Source organism: Ascaphus truei, chromosome 10, assembly GCF_040206685.1.
Source record: "Ascaphus truei isolate aAscTru1 chromosome 10, aAscTru1.hap1, whole genome shotgun sequence".
Lineage (NCBI taxonomy): Eukaryota > Metazoa > Chordata > Amphibia > Anura > Ascaphidae > Ascaphus > Ascaphus truei.
In genome coordinates, this window is record NC_134492.1 from 48,114,134 (window position 1) to 48,131,157 (window position 17,024).

A 17,024-nucleotide genomic window follows, 5' to 3' on the forward strand; every position below is an offset into this window, starting at 1 on the left:
GGATTGCTACAATGACGATGAATGGGTTACCTAAAAAAAAAACATATCAAAAAATACAATACATTACAATTAAATGAAAAGAAACATTTGCCAAAAAAATGCTTTGCTATTCACTGTGCTTAATGGGCATAGATAAGATGCCAAGGGCCAAGAAATGGGCTTAGATAAGCACATTGCCAGTCAATAGGCAACCTAAAAAGAAATACAATGAAATAAAATACAATCAATGTGTTTCTTACTTTTGGTGGATTCACCAACTTCCTGCTCCGGCACCAACTGTTCACCCTTGATGCTGAACAGCCGGATGTGAAGAATTCCATGGTCGTATGTTGATTGAAGAGACGTCTCTCGTAAGTTATTTCCTTCTTCTTTTCTTCTTTCTTTTCTTCAGTCTTCTCTTCTTTATAATCCAAAGGGGCCTGGAGATGTTACCTCAATGTCTTCTTGGGCTCAAATAAGACGGGACAGGCGTTTTTTAAGGCCTTTGATATCACATTTGAGTGTCAAATGGTACACCCCCAATCAGATTGGTTGGTGTACCATATGACAGCTTCTATTTTTTTTAAGGATGTGATGTCATTAAAAAGGGAGGGAAACCAGCCAATAAGGTGGTATATGCTTCTATACCGGGGCCTGTAACTCAGGAAGCAGATGTCCCCGAGGCTGAAATTAATGCGGTTCATCTCATGAGACACCCTGCTACAATACTCTGTTATTAAAATGTACACTAGAACTGCATGATTGCCTGTAAGAGCTGTACAGGTAGATGCAGCTCTTCCAGGCTGCAGGTTAAACAAACACAAGTAGTACGATCAGTATTGATAAAATAAAATAAAATAAAACACCAAGTAGTGTGATATTTTTACAGCACTATAAAAAATTGTGATTTTTCTTAGTGAGTACCGTTTTGAAACACATTTCTTTTGTGCGGTAAGAAAACGCAATCCCACTCGGCAATGCACTGAACTTATCGAAGTTTAGTGAATAGGCCCTATAGATCTCAGATAGAATTGCACTCTTATCTGTCCTGACTTGAATGGTGCAATATGTCATATAGGTATAACTGGAAGCTGGTATAGTGTCACAAGGAGTAAGCGCCATGTCCCATGCCATGCACAGTACAGTACAAAAGTTATGAGACAGATTCGGATAATGCACAGTGGTTTTTAATAAAGTGTGAAACTGCAACAGTAGAGTTGTACAAGATCATTACACAAAGAGACATTTTTTTTTCATTTTATCTTCTCTTCAGACACCTGCTTTAGAAACTGTAGCATTCAGTGTATCATAGGCAAAGATTTTCAGTGCACCACTTGCCGGACACCTCCTGAACTTGAACACCACAAATAATAATTCCACCTGACCACAAACAAGGTCCATGTGGCTTAGTGCGGCTCAGTGCGGCGAGTTGCACAGCGAGGCTGATTCGAGGTTCAGTGGTGCAACATGCAATAAAGTGTTACGACATTTCAGTTTTTTATCCATGGTCACTGATAGATCAGTATGTCTTGCTACATCTGTAGTACATTTGGTAACATTACACATATATCTTCATTAAAACTAAGTCAACTGGTCATGTTTGAGTTCTCACATATTTGCAACGTTTGTGTAATTTTCACTTTTAACATTTTGTGAAAATGTTGAAATGTTGCCCTTTATTCATTTTTATTCATTTTGAAAATTAAAATGAAAGTTTTTATAAAACAAAACGGCACATTGGTCATGTGTCAATACCCATCTCAATACCCATCAGGGTCAAACTATCCCAATCTATTTTGGCAAGCATTACAGGGTTATTTTCACAAATTATTTTAGTGAAAATTCGGCAATGAGTTTATGAATGTTTGCTATCATTTTGCATATCTCTAATCTTCACAGATATCCCAATTGTAATATGAAAGAAGACTAACCTCAGGAGATTTTTCAGCATTCCTCATTTGAATTTTACAACAATAGGGTTAGATAACTGTAACCCTAACTTTGCAAACTACTACGTAGGAAAATATGTATCAACCATCACATGATTAGAAAGATCTTATATTGGCCAATAATGCAGCAAACCTGGATATGTTTTGGGAATGAACACATGTTTGACAGGCGTCACTATTCATGCCAGTTTAAAAACCTTTCAAACTGTATTTCATTAGTGCAAATATTCCTCTTTGATACACATTATCCTATTTTTTTTTAATTTCCCCCTACACTACAGAGTGATTTTCTTAGATACATTTTTAAATCTATTCTTTCTCAGGAATGCATATGAAAGCACAGTACAGTACAATGCTGTATGTCTCAATGAATGTGTTTTTACTAGTATGATATATATTTTATTATGATCATTATATTTTATTATGATCCTTGATTAATTTGTGATTTGTACATACAGTAAGTCTTGTTTTTTTTCTATTTCTATTGAAGCATAATATAATTTGTTTTTCTAGCATATAATATCAATATCAGTATTAATAACATCATATGGACAGCATCTGTCCTCATAATGTGTAATTTGGTCTTTTGTGTCTCCCTTTAAGGAGAAGAGTCACTAACAATTTTTGTGGACAAGCGGAAGTTGAGTAAAAGGTCAGAAGCAAATGATCCCAATAGCAACAGTTCCTCTGTGACTCTGGAAACACTTCACCAACTTGCTGCCTCTTATTTCATAGACAGAGACAGTACCCTTCGTAGACTCCATCATATTCAGATTGCATCCACCGCAATAAAGGTAAGAAAATAAGTCTAATGGTTCAGCTATAGAAAATTACATATATATATATATATATATATATATATATATATATATATATATATATATATATATATATATATATATACATACACACACACATAATATAAACCAAATTACTGAAACATTTATTATTAAAAGAATAATTCCTTAATATAAAAAAATAAACATAGGTGATGTATAATAGGAAGCCTGTTTCAAATAACAAAAAGTGTCAGAAATGGAAAAAGTGCAAATGATTAGTTCCAAAAAAAGGATATTGCAAATCGTGGAGAATTGAATTCTAGAGATGGAGATGTACTGTAGCAGCTTCTAATTATTCTAACCACATCGAAAATGATATCTACAAAACACAACAGAGGAGCAAGCTCCATAGTATAATACAATTGTAATAGAAATATTAAAATGAGAGGGCTATAAGAATTGCACTCACAATCAAAAGTAGATATTGTGCATTTGGTAAATAACCTGATAACAGGTGTAGACTGTAATCAGGGCTCTGCTATGGGGAATGGATGGTTCAATCAGAAGTTGTCAATACTCCACATATGGCGATCCGCTGGGGACAATAATGTCCAAGGGTTTATCCCTCGTGATGAATATCCACTCAATGTTGACTTCCACTTCGATATTTTCCGCACTTGTTGGCATCTCCTGAAAAGGTAACAGCAGTGCTGTCCCGTGGAGATGCTCGCAATATTTTAAAGCATGGCCTGCTTTAGAGTAACGTGATCTATGACCACTCTTTATGTGCTCCTTTAGGAATGTCCCAACATGTTTGGTTACTTTAGAGTGATTTCCTCAGAGGGGGGGGGGGTGTCCCAAAGTGAGGATGAGTGTCCTTATATACACACATAATTTTCAAACAAAAAATATATAAACCGGCGCCGGTTTATATTTTTTTGTATGTATTGTGTGTTTAGTTTATCTATCACTGTTCCTGGCTGCCCCCTAATTTTTAGGCACTGAGTATATTACTCTGTAGAGTGTATATCACACTACTATTTAAGCATTAGCGCTGTAGCACTTACACTTTTTTCTTCACATAATTTTCAAAGTTATTAATTGCCTGTGATACTATATAGATGATTATACAGTACAAAAGAAAGTGAAAATAAGTTGAAAAAGAAACTCCATTTGCAAATGTAAGTCTCCATCAATACAAAAACACAAATACAAAAATTCCCAAAGGCACACAAAAAGTGTGTATATCCAAAAAAACATATGGAACACAGGAAAATACTTTTTGAAGTGCAAACACATTAATGTATTTGTACTGTATGTGTATATTATCCCATATACAGTAATATCATGTATTAAATTGCACTGCATTGGAGGTTGTTTGATTAAAATATGATCTGTATGGATCAATGCAAGTCAATCATAAATATAGCCTAATAATAAAGTTAAAATAAATACATATATCACTAAAGAGTTAAAATACAGTACAAAAAAATAGATAGGTTTGTACAACAGAACAAAATCATCATATGTACAGTATCTGGAAAGAAAACTCTTAATCAAACTATTGCACATTGAATCATACCTGATTGAAAGTAATAGTGACTGTACAAAGAGAGTACATTATATCAAAACATATAATAAGGCAAAAAAAAAAATTTATTTGATAGATAAATATAGGGACATCAATTTAGATGGTGAATGTGCATCGATTGGAAGTAATTTATCTCATATAAAAAGTTGTATGACTATTGCAAACTGTTTTGAATTCCCTAACTGTATTAGCCTCTACAGTACCAGTGTAAATGTGCGATATCTCCTTGGGAGGCTATTCCAGGCATCCTCCACCCTTTCTGCAAAGTACTGTACTTCCTCTCATGTTTAGCTTGTCACCTCCAGCTTTAGAGCATGACCTCTTGTTCTAGAGCTTCTCATTTTCTGAACTATGGTTCCTTCCTGTACCATTTTTAAACCATTGCTATACAGATGTAGCAGGTTTTATTACTCCTATTACAGTAGTGTGCATTAACACGACTAATAATGTGAAAAATAAGACTTACATGAAGGATATAATGTGTGCTCTACCATTCTGTCGTTAATCTCTTGTTAAATAATCCAGTTGTTGTAATACAACAAATTGCGTTAACGAGAGTAATAACGCTTGCTACAGTACACCTGTATGTGAAAGTTTCAATCATAAAAACACACAAAATCCAAGGGGAGCATGGGGGAGAAACAAAAAAACATTTAAGTGCAGCCGAATGGCAACGTGGAAATAAAAGCCTCCAAATGACTTGGCTCTAATGAATTGACTACTTACAAGATGTACTGTAAGAGTCAAATAGGCAGGGTTGACTCAAACAGTCAGGTCCTCACCTAATCCACTCTGAGGAAAACTGCACCCATCTGCCACTGACTGTTTGAGTCAACACTGCCTATTTGACTCTTACATCTGGTGAGTAGTCAATTCATTAGAGCCAAGTCATTTGGAGGCTTTTATTTCCACGTTGCCATTCTGCTGCACTTAAATGTTTTTTTGTTTCTCCCCAATGCTCCCCTAGGATTTTGTGTGTTTTGCTGTTACTATGGGGGAAGAGTGAAGACTACCCCTTCCAGTGGGTTCCAGAGAAGGGGTGAAACTGTATTTACTTATTACTATCACTTTCTCACTTATTTAAGTTTTCAATTAGTCACTTATTAACAGTGTCCACTTTTTATTTGTTTGCGCCTGTGTTCACTTTACCACTATATAAAGTTTCATTCATATACAGTAGCCCCTTTTCCTTCTCTCCTCTCATCTGTGCATGTTGAAGTCCAATAGTCACCAGTACTGACCTCTCTCTGAATTATCTTAGAATGTTATACTAGTAAATGAGTACAGTACTTGAGTTTTAGGTGATACAGCTCAACCCCGTTATGACGCTGTGTTTAGGGTCCAAAGAATCACATCGCGTTATAAGCGGATCGCGTTCAGAATAATGTACAATTGTATGCATTGTACCATAAAGTATTTAAGACACCAATAATTGTGTTGTAAAGTATTCATAAATACAAAAATTGGGAGCCACGCTTGCATCACGTTACAGTATAAGCGGATTCGAGTTTTAATGAATCGTGTTAAAACGGGGTTGAGCTGTACCTTTTTTATTTGGACTAACAATTGATATTAATAAAGATATCACCTAATACTAAAGTACTCATTGACTCTGCACTATCACAACTGGACTGACACAGCTATTTCTACTAAATTCAAGGTTATGCTACAAATCATAATATTATATGCCATAGTTTCTTTACTGTATGTTACTGTGTATTATAAAAAAAATCATCATAAATTTTGTAAAAAAAAAAAGTTTTTTGTTAGTAGTTAATATAAAACGAAATGTCTCATTCATCAACAATAAATGGTTGTTAAAAGTCAGTTTGGAAGATCTAGAAAATATAATTCTCCCACACCTTATGGTTTCTAATGTATCCTACATGCCAACAATAATTAGAGTAAATGTTATGTCTATTAAGAGATTGCACAAAAAATTATTTAACAATCAGCAATACAGTAGGTGTCTATGTTTAGTTATAGTCGCATATGAATTACAAATTTTTTGGAGTTCTATGTATTCATTTTCTTTGCATAATATTTCATTTTGAATTTACATTTTATAAAAGTCACACGGTACATTGTCTGTTATAAAATGACATGTTATCATCAAATTGGTACTAAAATAATGTACTGTTTCATTTTGACTCAATTTTGTTTGACTGCTTTTTAATAGTAATGTGCATTTTTAAAATAAAATAGCTACTAAAAGTCTACAGTGTGCTTCAAATGACAGATAAAATGCATCACAAACATTATTAAAAAAATGCTATGCTCCCTATTTAGTATCTAAAGGGCCCATTCTATAAGCCGTCATAAAAAAAATCGCCGGGACGTTTACGCCGCCAGTTTTTTGAGTGTTGCTATCATGGTATTCAGAAAGCCTCAATTACCTGTGATAGCAAAATTCCCAAAACGGGCGAGTAGCCGGCGACGTGATGATCACCTCTCTCAAAAGGGCTCACCCGGCGATTACTTCCAGCTGCACAGAGAGAGCCGCCTCTCCATGCGCATATCTCGCCAGCTGTCAAAATATTTTAATATACATTTTAATGCTAGTGTAGATGAGCAGGGGATATCCGGAGCAGAACCGCATTAATTTCAGTCTGGGGACCCCCTGCTTCCCTAGATACAGGCCCCGTTATGGGGTGCCGGTATCTCCTATGCATGTAAATGTCTCGTGATCATGGGAATAAAATGCATAGGAGATACCGGCAACCCATAACGGGGCCTGTATCTCGGAAAGCAGGGAATCCCCAGACCTCAAATCAACGAGGTTCTGCGCTGGAGACCTCTTGCTCATCTACACTAGTGATAAAATGTATATTAAAACAGTTTCATTACCTTACCCAAAAATTCACATAATAGATTTTAGTAAGGCATAACAAAAAAAAATATATATATTTATATATTTTGTTTAATGAATAAAAAGCACACAATAGTGCCACATGGAACATAGTGTTGCATGAAATCGATACAATGTTACCAGATATTCCATGTAAGAATTGCTCTTTCGAAGTAGGTGCCAATTAAAGAGTCAATGTTGTAATAGTGCACACTCTGAAGGAAGACAGCGCCAATAGATAAGACACCCCCTCTCGGCTCAACGGTACACACAGCTCAAACTCCAAGAGTAGGAAGGTAAGTTCAGCCTCAGATAGCACTTCACCTCTTAATCGTCACTGCAAGCATACGCCAGCTGCCCATTGGACATGGATCAGATCCGGTTAGGGAATGCACCCGCTCCTGAATCTCAGCGGCAGCCTACACGTGACACCATCATGGAGATGGGAAAGGGCTTGATCACCTGTATTAGGCCGCAGCTGTGGTTGGTATACACCACTCGACCTCATTTTTTGAGTGGATTCAATAGTTGATAGCAAAAAAAAGCCAAATAGGTAATATAGATATTACAGCAAAAAAAAGAGAGAGTAGCAGACAATCTATTTCCAACGTGTTTCGTATCCACAGATACTTCATCAGGGTTAATGTCACTTTAAGGGATGATGTCACAACCTTTTGAACTAATGTGACCTATCACATGGTACAGCAACCAATGGGATTGTCTTAAACCCTATCGGCTGTAATAACATATGATATAGCCTTGTGGTTTTAAGGATGTGACGTACTTCCCTTGGAGATGACGTCACATCCTTATAAAAAAGAGGTGGACACATGATACAGCATCCAATCGGATTGGAGCTGTACCATCTGACCATAAAATGAGACGTCACAGGACCTATTAAAGGCCTGTTCCGTCTCATTTTAGCTCAAGAAGACGACGAGACAACATCCATTGTGGATTACCATGGGGATTTAGATTGACAGATGAAGATAGAAGATAGAATAAAAGAAGAAAATAATGACAGATGAAGATAGAAGAAGGTGAAAGAAGAATAAAGAAAGAAGATTTTTGTTACCTGTTACTGATCTTCAAGGTGGATGAGATGGATTGCCGGTGATGACATCGCGGGTCGAGAGCTTCCAGATATGTCGGGAGTCGGAGGGGGAAGACTTCTAAAGGTAAGTAAAATATTGAATGTATGTAAATGTCTTATTTTCAGGTTTTTTAATTTTATGTATTTCTTTTTATTTTTGTGATTGCCAATTGACTGATAATGTATTAATCTGTGCCCCTTTAGGGTACAGATAAATACAGTGACAGCCAATGCATTTTTTGGAAAATGCTTGTTTTCTATTGATTGCTATTTTTTCGATTTCAGTTTATTGTTTGAATTAAATTGTTAGCAATTTGGATGGCTTGTTTTTAGGACATTTAATATTGGTTAGCGTTTTAAATTAATTATTTGTTTTTTTGGCTACTGGTTTAAATTAATTAATATTTGTTGGCTACTGGTTTTATTTCATTTATTGATTGGTTGGATAGATGTTTATTTATTTGTATTCTTATGTTTTGGAATAACATAAATGAAATTCTTTTGTTGTTTTATTGATAGATTAATGTAATTGATGTGTAGTTGAGGCTTTTTAGTTATTTTATTGTTGGGGTGTTTAGGTGCTTGTGTATTTCTTTGATTATTGTGTATTTTTGGCCTTAATTATTTGTATTAGGTTGACCATTGAGTGATATAGTGGCTTATCATGCCCATATTATATGGGTATAATATACCATTGTGCCAATCAATGGTTACAGGGTGGGTATAGTGGGGCCGGGGAAGGTGGTTAGGCCTCCCGGGTGGGAAGCGGGGGACAGGGGTTAACCACTTAATTACTATAGCGATTATTAACCGCTTGTTTTCTGGCTGGCATCAGAGGACATGGACCTGCAATATGCTGACGAGGTCACCTTTCATGATGACAGGGGTAAGTTGAACGTATTATTTACTTTATTAATGCTGGCTGGCTAATTTTTTATTTTATAATGGGCAAATGCACTATTATGCATATCTGGATAATAGTAATTTCTCCCATTACTGTACTGTGTGTTTGGGGGAGGGGGTTGTTGGGGGTAGAGGAGGTGGGTGGTAGGGATGTTGTGTTTTAAAATATTTATTGTGGGTAGCGAGGATGGGTGAAGTTAGCATGTGGCCCTTGATGGGTGTTTATTTCTACCGGGTGGGTAGTGGGAGGGGTTAACCCCTTCATTACCTTAGCGCTATTAACTGATAAGGTAATGAAGGGGTTAACTCCACCCGCAACCACCCTGTAAGGCCTAAACACCCACCAATGGCCAAATACCACCTCCACCCACCCCCGCTACCCACAATAAACATGGCAGTGGTAGTTAACCCCTTCATTGTCTTAATGGTTTGCGTCTAATGAAGTTGCCTGTAAATAGCTTTTTACTGCATGGGATTCATGCTGGGGGTCACGGTACTGATATTAATGGGTACCAGCTCCGGAGACTCCTGGCATGAATCTGATGCAGGAAAAATGCATTTTTTTCTAAGTCCTCTCTTGCCACCTCTCAGCAGCTTCTCACCAGCCTCACGCCAACTTTTCCTGGCGTCAAGATTTTGGGAGAAACTCGCCAGTCTAGAGCTGCAATTAGCGTTGAGCTAATTGAGGCTACTAAACTTGCACGAGTTTAAGAACCTGCCAACAAGTGGCTTATCAACGTTCACCCAGCGATCTTTTGTTTGACGGCTGAAAAAATTGGTGATTCATGCCTGTATCGCCCACTTATCGAGGCTTACTGAATAGCAGTAGGCATTTTGGCCGATAAGTGGCTTATAGAAAAGGCCCATAAGAGTGATACAGAAAAGAGTTTTACTCAAACAATATCAATATCTAACATTATTAGATATCCTGATATAAACTAAGAAAATATTTGTCTGCTTTAGGAAAAGCTTGGAAACAATAACTCAAAATGTACAATATGTGTGTAATTATAATTGTATTTATATAACGCCAATAATGTATGCCGGACTTTAAACATTTACAATACAAGGTCTATAAAGTAAAAAACAATTGGGATAGGCGCAACCGGTAAATGACAACATAAGGCAAAGGGAGACCCTGGCCCGAAGAGCTTACAATCTAAGGGGTATTTTGGGTAACAGATAGAGTAGAGTTAAAGTGTAAAAGTAGAGTAAAAGTTTAGTCAGGGAGTTTACAGCATCTGGAGTTTGTAGAGGTGAATTTTCAGCTGGGCTTTGGATGTGGATAGTGAAAGTGCTTGAAGAATAGTGAGTGGAAATATGTTCCATAGATAGGGAGAGATTATTGAAAGGTTCTGTAGAGGTAAAAGGTTCAAAGATGAGACAGCCTTGGGTTTAGCATAAGAGGCAAGTATGGGTTTAATGAGAGATCAGAGTTGAGATATTTGGAGGTGCAGAGTAGTGTAGAGCCTTAAAAGAATGTAGGATAATTTTATAGTTTATTCAGATAAATACTGTAGAAAGCCAGCAGGGAGAAAGAGCACAAGGTCAGAAGCAGATACAGTATGTGTCTAGATTACAGGGGTCTCCAAACCAGTCCTCAAGAGCCGCACACAGGCCAGCTTTTATGGATATCCCTGTTTCAGCACAGGTGGCTCAATCAGTGGCTCAGTGCTTGACTGGGCCACTGCTTGAGCCACCTGTTCTGAAACAGGGATATCCATAAAAGCTGGCCTGTGTGCGGTTCTTGAGGACTGGTTTGGAGACCCCTAGTCTAGAAGAACAGGCGATGATTCGAGCAATAGCATCTTGAATGGTTTGTAAAGAAGAGCGGTGTGAGGCCTGATAAAAGATTATTGTAGTAATCAGTATGAGTGAGAACAAGAGTGAGAATTAGTGTTTTAGTGATACTGGAACATAGAAAGGGGCGTATCTTAGCAATGTTTCTAAGGAAGAATCAGAAAGATTTAGTACAATCCCAACAAAGCTCAGCGGCCAGCTGGTAAACATAATTTTTGACTGATTTCCTGTTTTTGGAGAGATATTGAGGTCATAAAAGGACGCTGCCATAGAGATTTTCTAAGAATTGCTTAATAAATCAACCTTTACCACTGTCATTTTGGAATTGTAACTGCTTTCTTTCATAAGGTATACTAATGTCATTCAAAAATGCTTGGGATAGACATAAGATCACCCTGAATATGAAAGTCAGTCAAGGATGAAAAAGAGTCTGAGTTTGTACATGTACCACAGATAATGAGAAGAAATAGGACTATATGTTTTGATCAGATGATATAAAAAAAATATGTTTTCAATTAAGAAATACTGTATGAAAGCATTACAATATGCATTATAGACTTTATGCAGCATAGAACAGAATTATGAGGTAAGAAAATGTTATTAAATATACATTGAATGCTCAATGCAGAAAATAAAAGAAACACAAAATGGATCTAACGGTGTGCACTCATATTATTAATGTTTGCTTTCACTTATAAAGTCAAAGCCTGATAGCACTCCTATAGAAAATATTTATTTAAAATGACTGTGCATATTTTGTGAGAGAAGCCAATTGTGAATTATATGTGTGATATATTAATTTGTTTCTCAATACTTTTTCTACTGAACTAATTGATTACTCAGTTCACTGCATAAGAAAAACTGTAGTTTAATGTACAGTCAAAATGATTATTGAAAGCATATTTTCTTTTCTGCGGTCTGTGGCCTGTGCCGCTTATTTGGAATTCTTCTTGCCTTTGCTTTCCTCATTCTCAACACTACATCACTGTTTTTCTTACAGCTGCAATCTTTCCAAAAAGTATTTTAAGATCAATGAAAAAAATCAAACCACTAAAAACGTGCCTTGACAAAGCGTCTTCACGCGAAATGCGCGTGTCGGCAGAGATCACACATGCATTTGCAGGGCTGCACTATTGAGACTATTGACTATTGAGACCGCACTGAGATTGTTTGCCTGAACACTGCTGCGGCGCCCTGTCTGTGCTTTCACTAACTCTATGCTCAGACCGGACGGTCTTAGGGAGCGCACAGGGGAGGAGGTTTGTATTACAATTTTACTACCAGTATACTCAGATCCTAGGTTGAGCCTTGAAAGCACTTTTCTGGCAAACACGGGCAGATACACTGCTATATATTTTTTTCAGAGGCAGTGTAACAGGGACATATCACTGTTTGAGAGAAACTGCCTCTAAATCCTGCAGTGTGCTGGTTAATTGCACACAGGCAATCTAGTAGACTCCATCTAGCTGATTAGGACTTTTAGAAATGCCTGATGTGAGCACCAGGAGAGAGATTATTTAGCTCACATTTGGGCTTACATAAGGAGAAGGAGGACTGCAGAGATTTCCTTTACCCACTACGGAGCTGACCTGAGGAAAATATGATTTCTTGATGCACACAAAAGGACTGTATGCGGACAGCAAGACAAGGAGACAGACTTCTATACCTGGACACACAGATTAAAACATTTATAGTCAAAGAATGGTACAGAAAGTTTGTTTTGTACTACATAGCAGGACCTGCTTTGGAACAATAGTAACATTTTAATGTTACTAGGTAAATGGTCTGTCCAATTCACTCAAACTTATTTGGTCTGTGTCATCACTGTAGGTCTTTGGATAATGGGCTGGGTCAACAGAAGAAAATACCTTTATGGTTACACAAGTGAATTTTTGAGATAAAATTAATATATGATTCTTACCTGACAGAAAGAGGAAATTATAGTATCTTGCTATGTGATGAAGTTTTAAACCTATATAAATTGCAGTATGTATAGTAATTTAACTCTGCTAAAATCATCCTAACAAACATTTACATTTTTCACATGCACAATATCATATTAGCAGATATGTACCATACCTATTTAATTGTATACATTTGTTAATTTATTAAATTAACATTAATGAAGTTGGAGAATAGTAAAAAAAGAAAATCCCCAGCTGCTCATTTCTTTATTTAATAAGTAAAATGCAAGTTCAAAGTTTAGAATATGGTTTTTTCTTTATATAATGAGTTTATAATTTGGTATACATACAGTAAGAAACACGTTGTTTATTGTTTGAGGATTTATTTACAACTTTCTGGCTTAATGAACCATTTAATTGACTTCTACTGAAAAAATATATATATACTGTATATCAGCACTGCAGATGGTTTATTTTTAAAATATACTCCAGAATGTCACTATTATTTAGGCTAAAATCTATTGGGGGAAATGATCTGTGCAGTGCTAGCCAGATAAAACGAATATATCTTAAAACTGAAATGTTATACATGCTATGCAGGCAGTGAAATATTGAAGTAAATTGATTATGTCTGCTAAAATCAACTATTGTGTGCTTTGGAATAAGAGTTATGATGGAATTACGTGATGCATATATTATATCTGGATTTTTCAATTTTTATGACCCTGTATCTCCATATGGAGATTAGAGATTGTACAAAGAAGAAATACATAAATGATGTATTGTCGACATCATTAAAATGATCAGGAAATACTAAAGTACTTCTTTATGTATTGTATAAGTATATGGAGAAGGGATGAGAGAGGAGGGATATGATTGAAACTTTCAAATACTGAAAATAAACGGTATCAACAGGAGGGAATCATATTTCATAGAAACATAAGTCCTGAGTAAGAGGCGCTCTGAAGATGGAGAGTGGCAGGCTTGGGTCAAATGTAAACAAATACTGTTTAAGGGAAAGTGTAGTGGATTTGTGGACTAGCCTCCATACAGAGGCCAATGATATCTCATAAGAGGAAAAATGATTTCCTTCCTGACTCCAAAAAATTGCAATCAGATTACTCCTTGGATCAACATCCTTCCAATTGTGCTGAATGGATCTCTTCGCTCTGACAGATCTACTGTATTCTAAAACAAGCTTCATATAGCTATTTCCTAGTTATCAATTAAATAAAGGGGAAGGGCAGTGGGAACAGCGCTATTGCTAAAATTACAAAAATTAGTGTCAATTAAACGACTAATAAATATATATAAAATCCTAAATTATTAAGGCAAAGGCTGCCAGGAACAATAGGTGACACAAACCAAAAAATACACAATTAATAAAAATAAACCGGCGCCAAAAGGAATGAAATTCTGACCAAATGTAGTCCAATTCAAAGGGTTGGGATGAGTTCCATAGAAGTGTCCTCAATGCAATCTGGTCCTAAGCAGAGCGGCTGTGCTCTGTATCATGTAAGACCGAAGATGTTGTTGCATCATGAGGAAAACACTCAGCTCTCTGCGGAGGGCTCAGAACCCCAGGGATACCCAGAATCCTCTGCTCTCAGCTGTGACAAGGTGTGAGTTACAGGCCAGTGGACTCCAAGGTGAACTTTTTAAAAGATCTTTTCCTCCTCAGGATGTATCAGACTGTGAGCAAGGATCTGTTCCAGAGCTTCCAGCATCCCAGGGGTTAATAGCAGAAGCAGCAGAAGATTTGATTAATAGCCCATTGCATGCAAAGAAAGCAGCAGACACCTGTGATGTTAGGTTATCTCAGACTCCCACGCTGGGAGAAGTTAAAGAAATTACAAAGAACTCTGGAGAGCAGCAAAGCAAGAACCTAGAAACTCTGAGTTTCAACAACATCTTCGGTCTTACATGATACAGAGCACAGCCGCTCTGCTTAGGACCAGATTGCATTGAGGACACTTCTATGGAACTCATCCCAACCCTTTGAATTGGACTACATTTGGTCAGAATTTCATTCCTTTTGGCGCCGGTTTATTTTTATTAACTAGTTATCAATTAAGCTACAGTATGCATGTCTTTGTCAGTATGAAGCAATAATCAAAGAAAATTAGGCAATAACTTATTATTATCCTTGGAAATGACTTGATGGGCTCCATTTGTACCAAAAATGTTTTATAACATTTTTCCTTGTTCTTATATTTTCTACAAGTCTGCAGATTTCACAACTTTCTTAAAAAAAAAATGATTTCTGACAAGTCAAAATAGATTTTAACAGACACAATGGAAATTGAATGACATGAGCAGAATAGAGTCCATAAGGCTAAAATTGATTTTGAATAATAGAAATCTATTTTCAATCACCTCTAAAAAATAGAAAATGTTTCTGGGACATGTGATTCAGCAATTAGGATTTTTGTAATACCAATAAATGAAAACATTGGTAATAATAAAAATAAAATCATGCTAAACATGTGCAGCGTAACATCAAATAGCAATACAATGGGATGTATAATAACATGCAACAGCTTTGTCCCACCATCTTTTTCTTTCCCAAATCCTAAATAAACAATCCATTCCTTGGGTTTGTACTGGTGGATTTGTACATATAGAGTTAGATCTTTTAGACACTGTCACATACGGAACACCAGTGAGCTTGTTACCTGTATATGGAACAAGCGTAATACACAGCTATCTAGCTGACCCACTTTTCACCTTCCACAAAGGTACCTCAAATGAATAATATCTACCTTCAATCCATCCCAATATACCATTTGTCATGAATGGCACACCTGTGAGCAAGTGCCTTTTATATTCAACAAGTGTTAATACACAAAGATATCTAGCTGACCCATTTTTAACCTTCCGCACAGCAAAAGACCATTAAATGAATAATATATACCCTCAATACGTCACAATATATCTTTAATCCGCTGCCACAACCAAAGGGTTGGAATATATATACGTACAGAGCATTTTGGTCTCTGTTTATTATGAAATCTATGCACTTAAAAAATTTCCCTTTGTAGCAAAATGTGACAGAAAATGTAAAGGACACTACCAAACGTTACAGTTCAATCAGAAACCAAACTATTACTTATTAAAGCTTAGATTTAATATACAAAATGTACAGTGCTTGGGTTACAGAAAAAGATTATTACTAGAAACATAGTATAAAATGTAGACAGTTTGTTTCTTAAAATCAAAAGATAAAATAAAATTTAATTTACGTTATTGCATAACATTGATCAGATGTGTTCCAAAGAGGTCATGGATTAGAATATGAGAAATCACGTATCTTGTTGAATTATACTTCATAATTAAAATTCAGTGTTTACTGTATATTCCAAATTTCCTTCATTGGGAGCATAAGCCCTCCTTTCAGGATGTTGTATTAACCCGCCCCATTCATCAATCTCTCCTGATTAAATTTTTATAATTAAAGGAAGAAACCCTTTTTTTGTATTTTAAACTTTACCTCAATATATAAAAGACTTCATAACTGTATTTCTATAAAACGTAGTTAAACATGATCTTTACTGTTGTGTCTGTGTACTTTATAGGCAAGAATATGAAATATGACAACTTAATTTAAACTTTGCATGAGAAAAGAAAAGTGTTTGGCATCATTTCATTTGTCTCATGGCAACTGTTACAAATATCTATTTATTCTTTTTGTGAATTGCTGTCAGGCCTAGGATATTTGACAGAGAATACATTTACACAGTTTTGGAACTGTTATGCTAGCCACTCATAATCATTTTTGTAACAGAGTGTAAGTTCTCCTGCAACTAAGATAACAGATATCAACAGTACTGTGCTTACAGCAAACAATTGTTCTGTCTCTTTTCTCTTTCCTTTCATGTGGCAATAATAATGTTAAACTTAAAATAAGATTGTTACTTTTCACACATACATCCCATACACTCTTCAATTTAAATAGAAAGTTTAAAATAACTTGAGTTACAAAAACATAAATAATAGGTTGAATAAATAGACCACACATTATATTTGTTTCTGTGTTATTCCTAAAACTAAACATTATCTTGGTTGTATATATATCCTACACTATTAATTTGTATAGTGGTCTGTACTTTTAACCTGGGAGTATATCATACATTACTATACTCCCAAACATAGATTTTTACTACATGATAAAATGTCAA

General features: G+C 35.9%; 1 protein-coding gene across 1 annotated transcript in view; it reads left to right on the top strand.

The window, feature by feature from the left end:
* BRINP3 (BMP/retinoic acid inducible neural specific 3) overlaps window positions 1–17,024 on the top strand; it is a 642,890-nt gene that overhangs the window by 399,284 nt on the left and 226,582 nt on the right. The window contains exon 4 of the mRNA XM_075616874.1: window positions 2,532–2,722. Coding sequence (XP_075472989.1) covers window positions 2,532–2,722 — 191 coding nt within the window. The remainder of the gene's footprint in view (window positions 1–2,531; window positions 2,723–17,024) is intronic.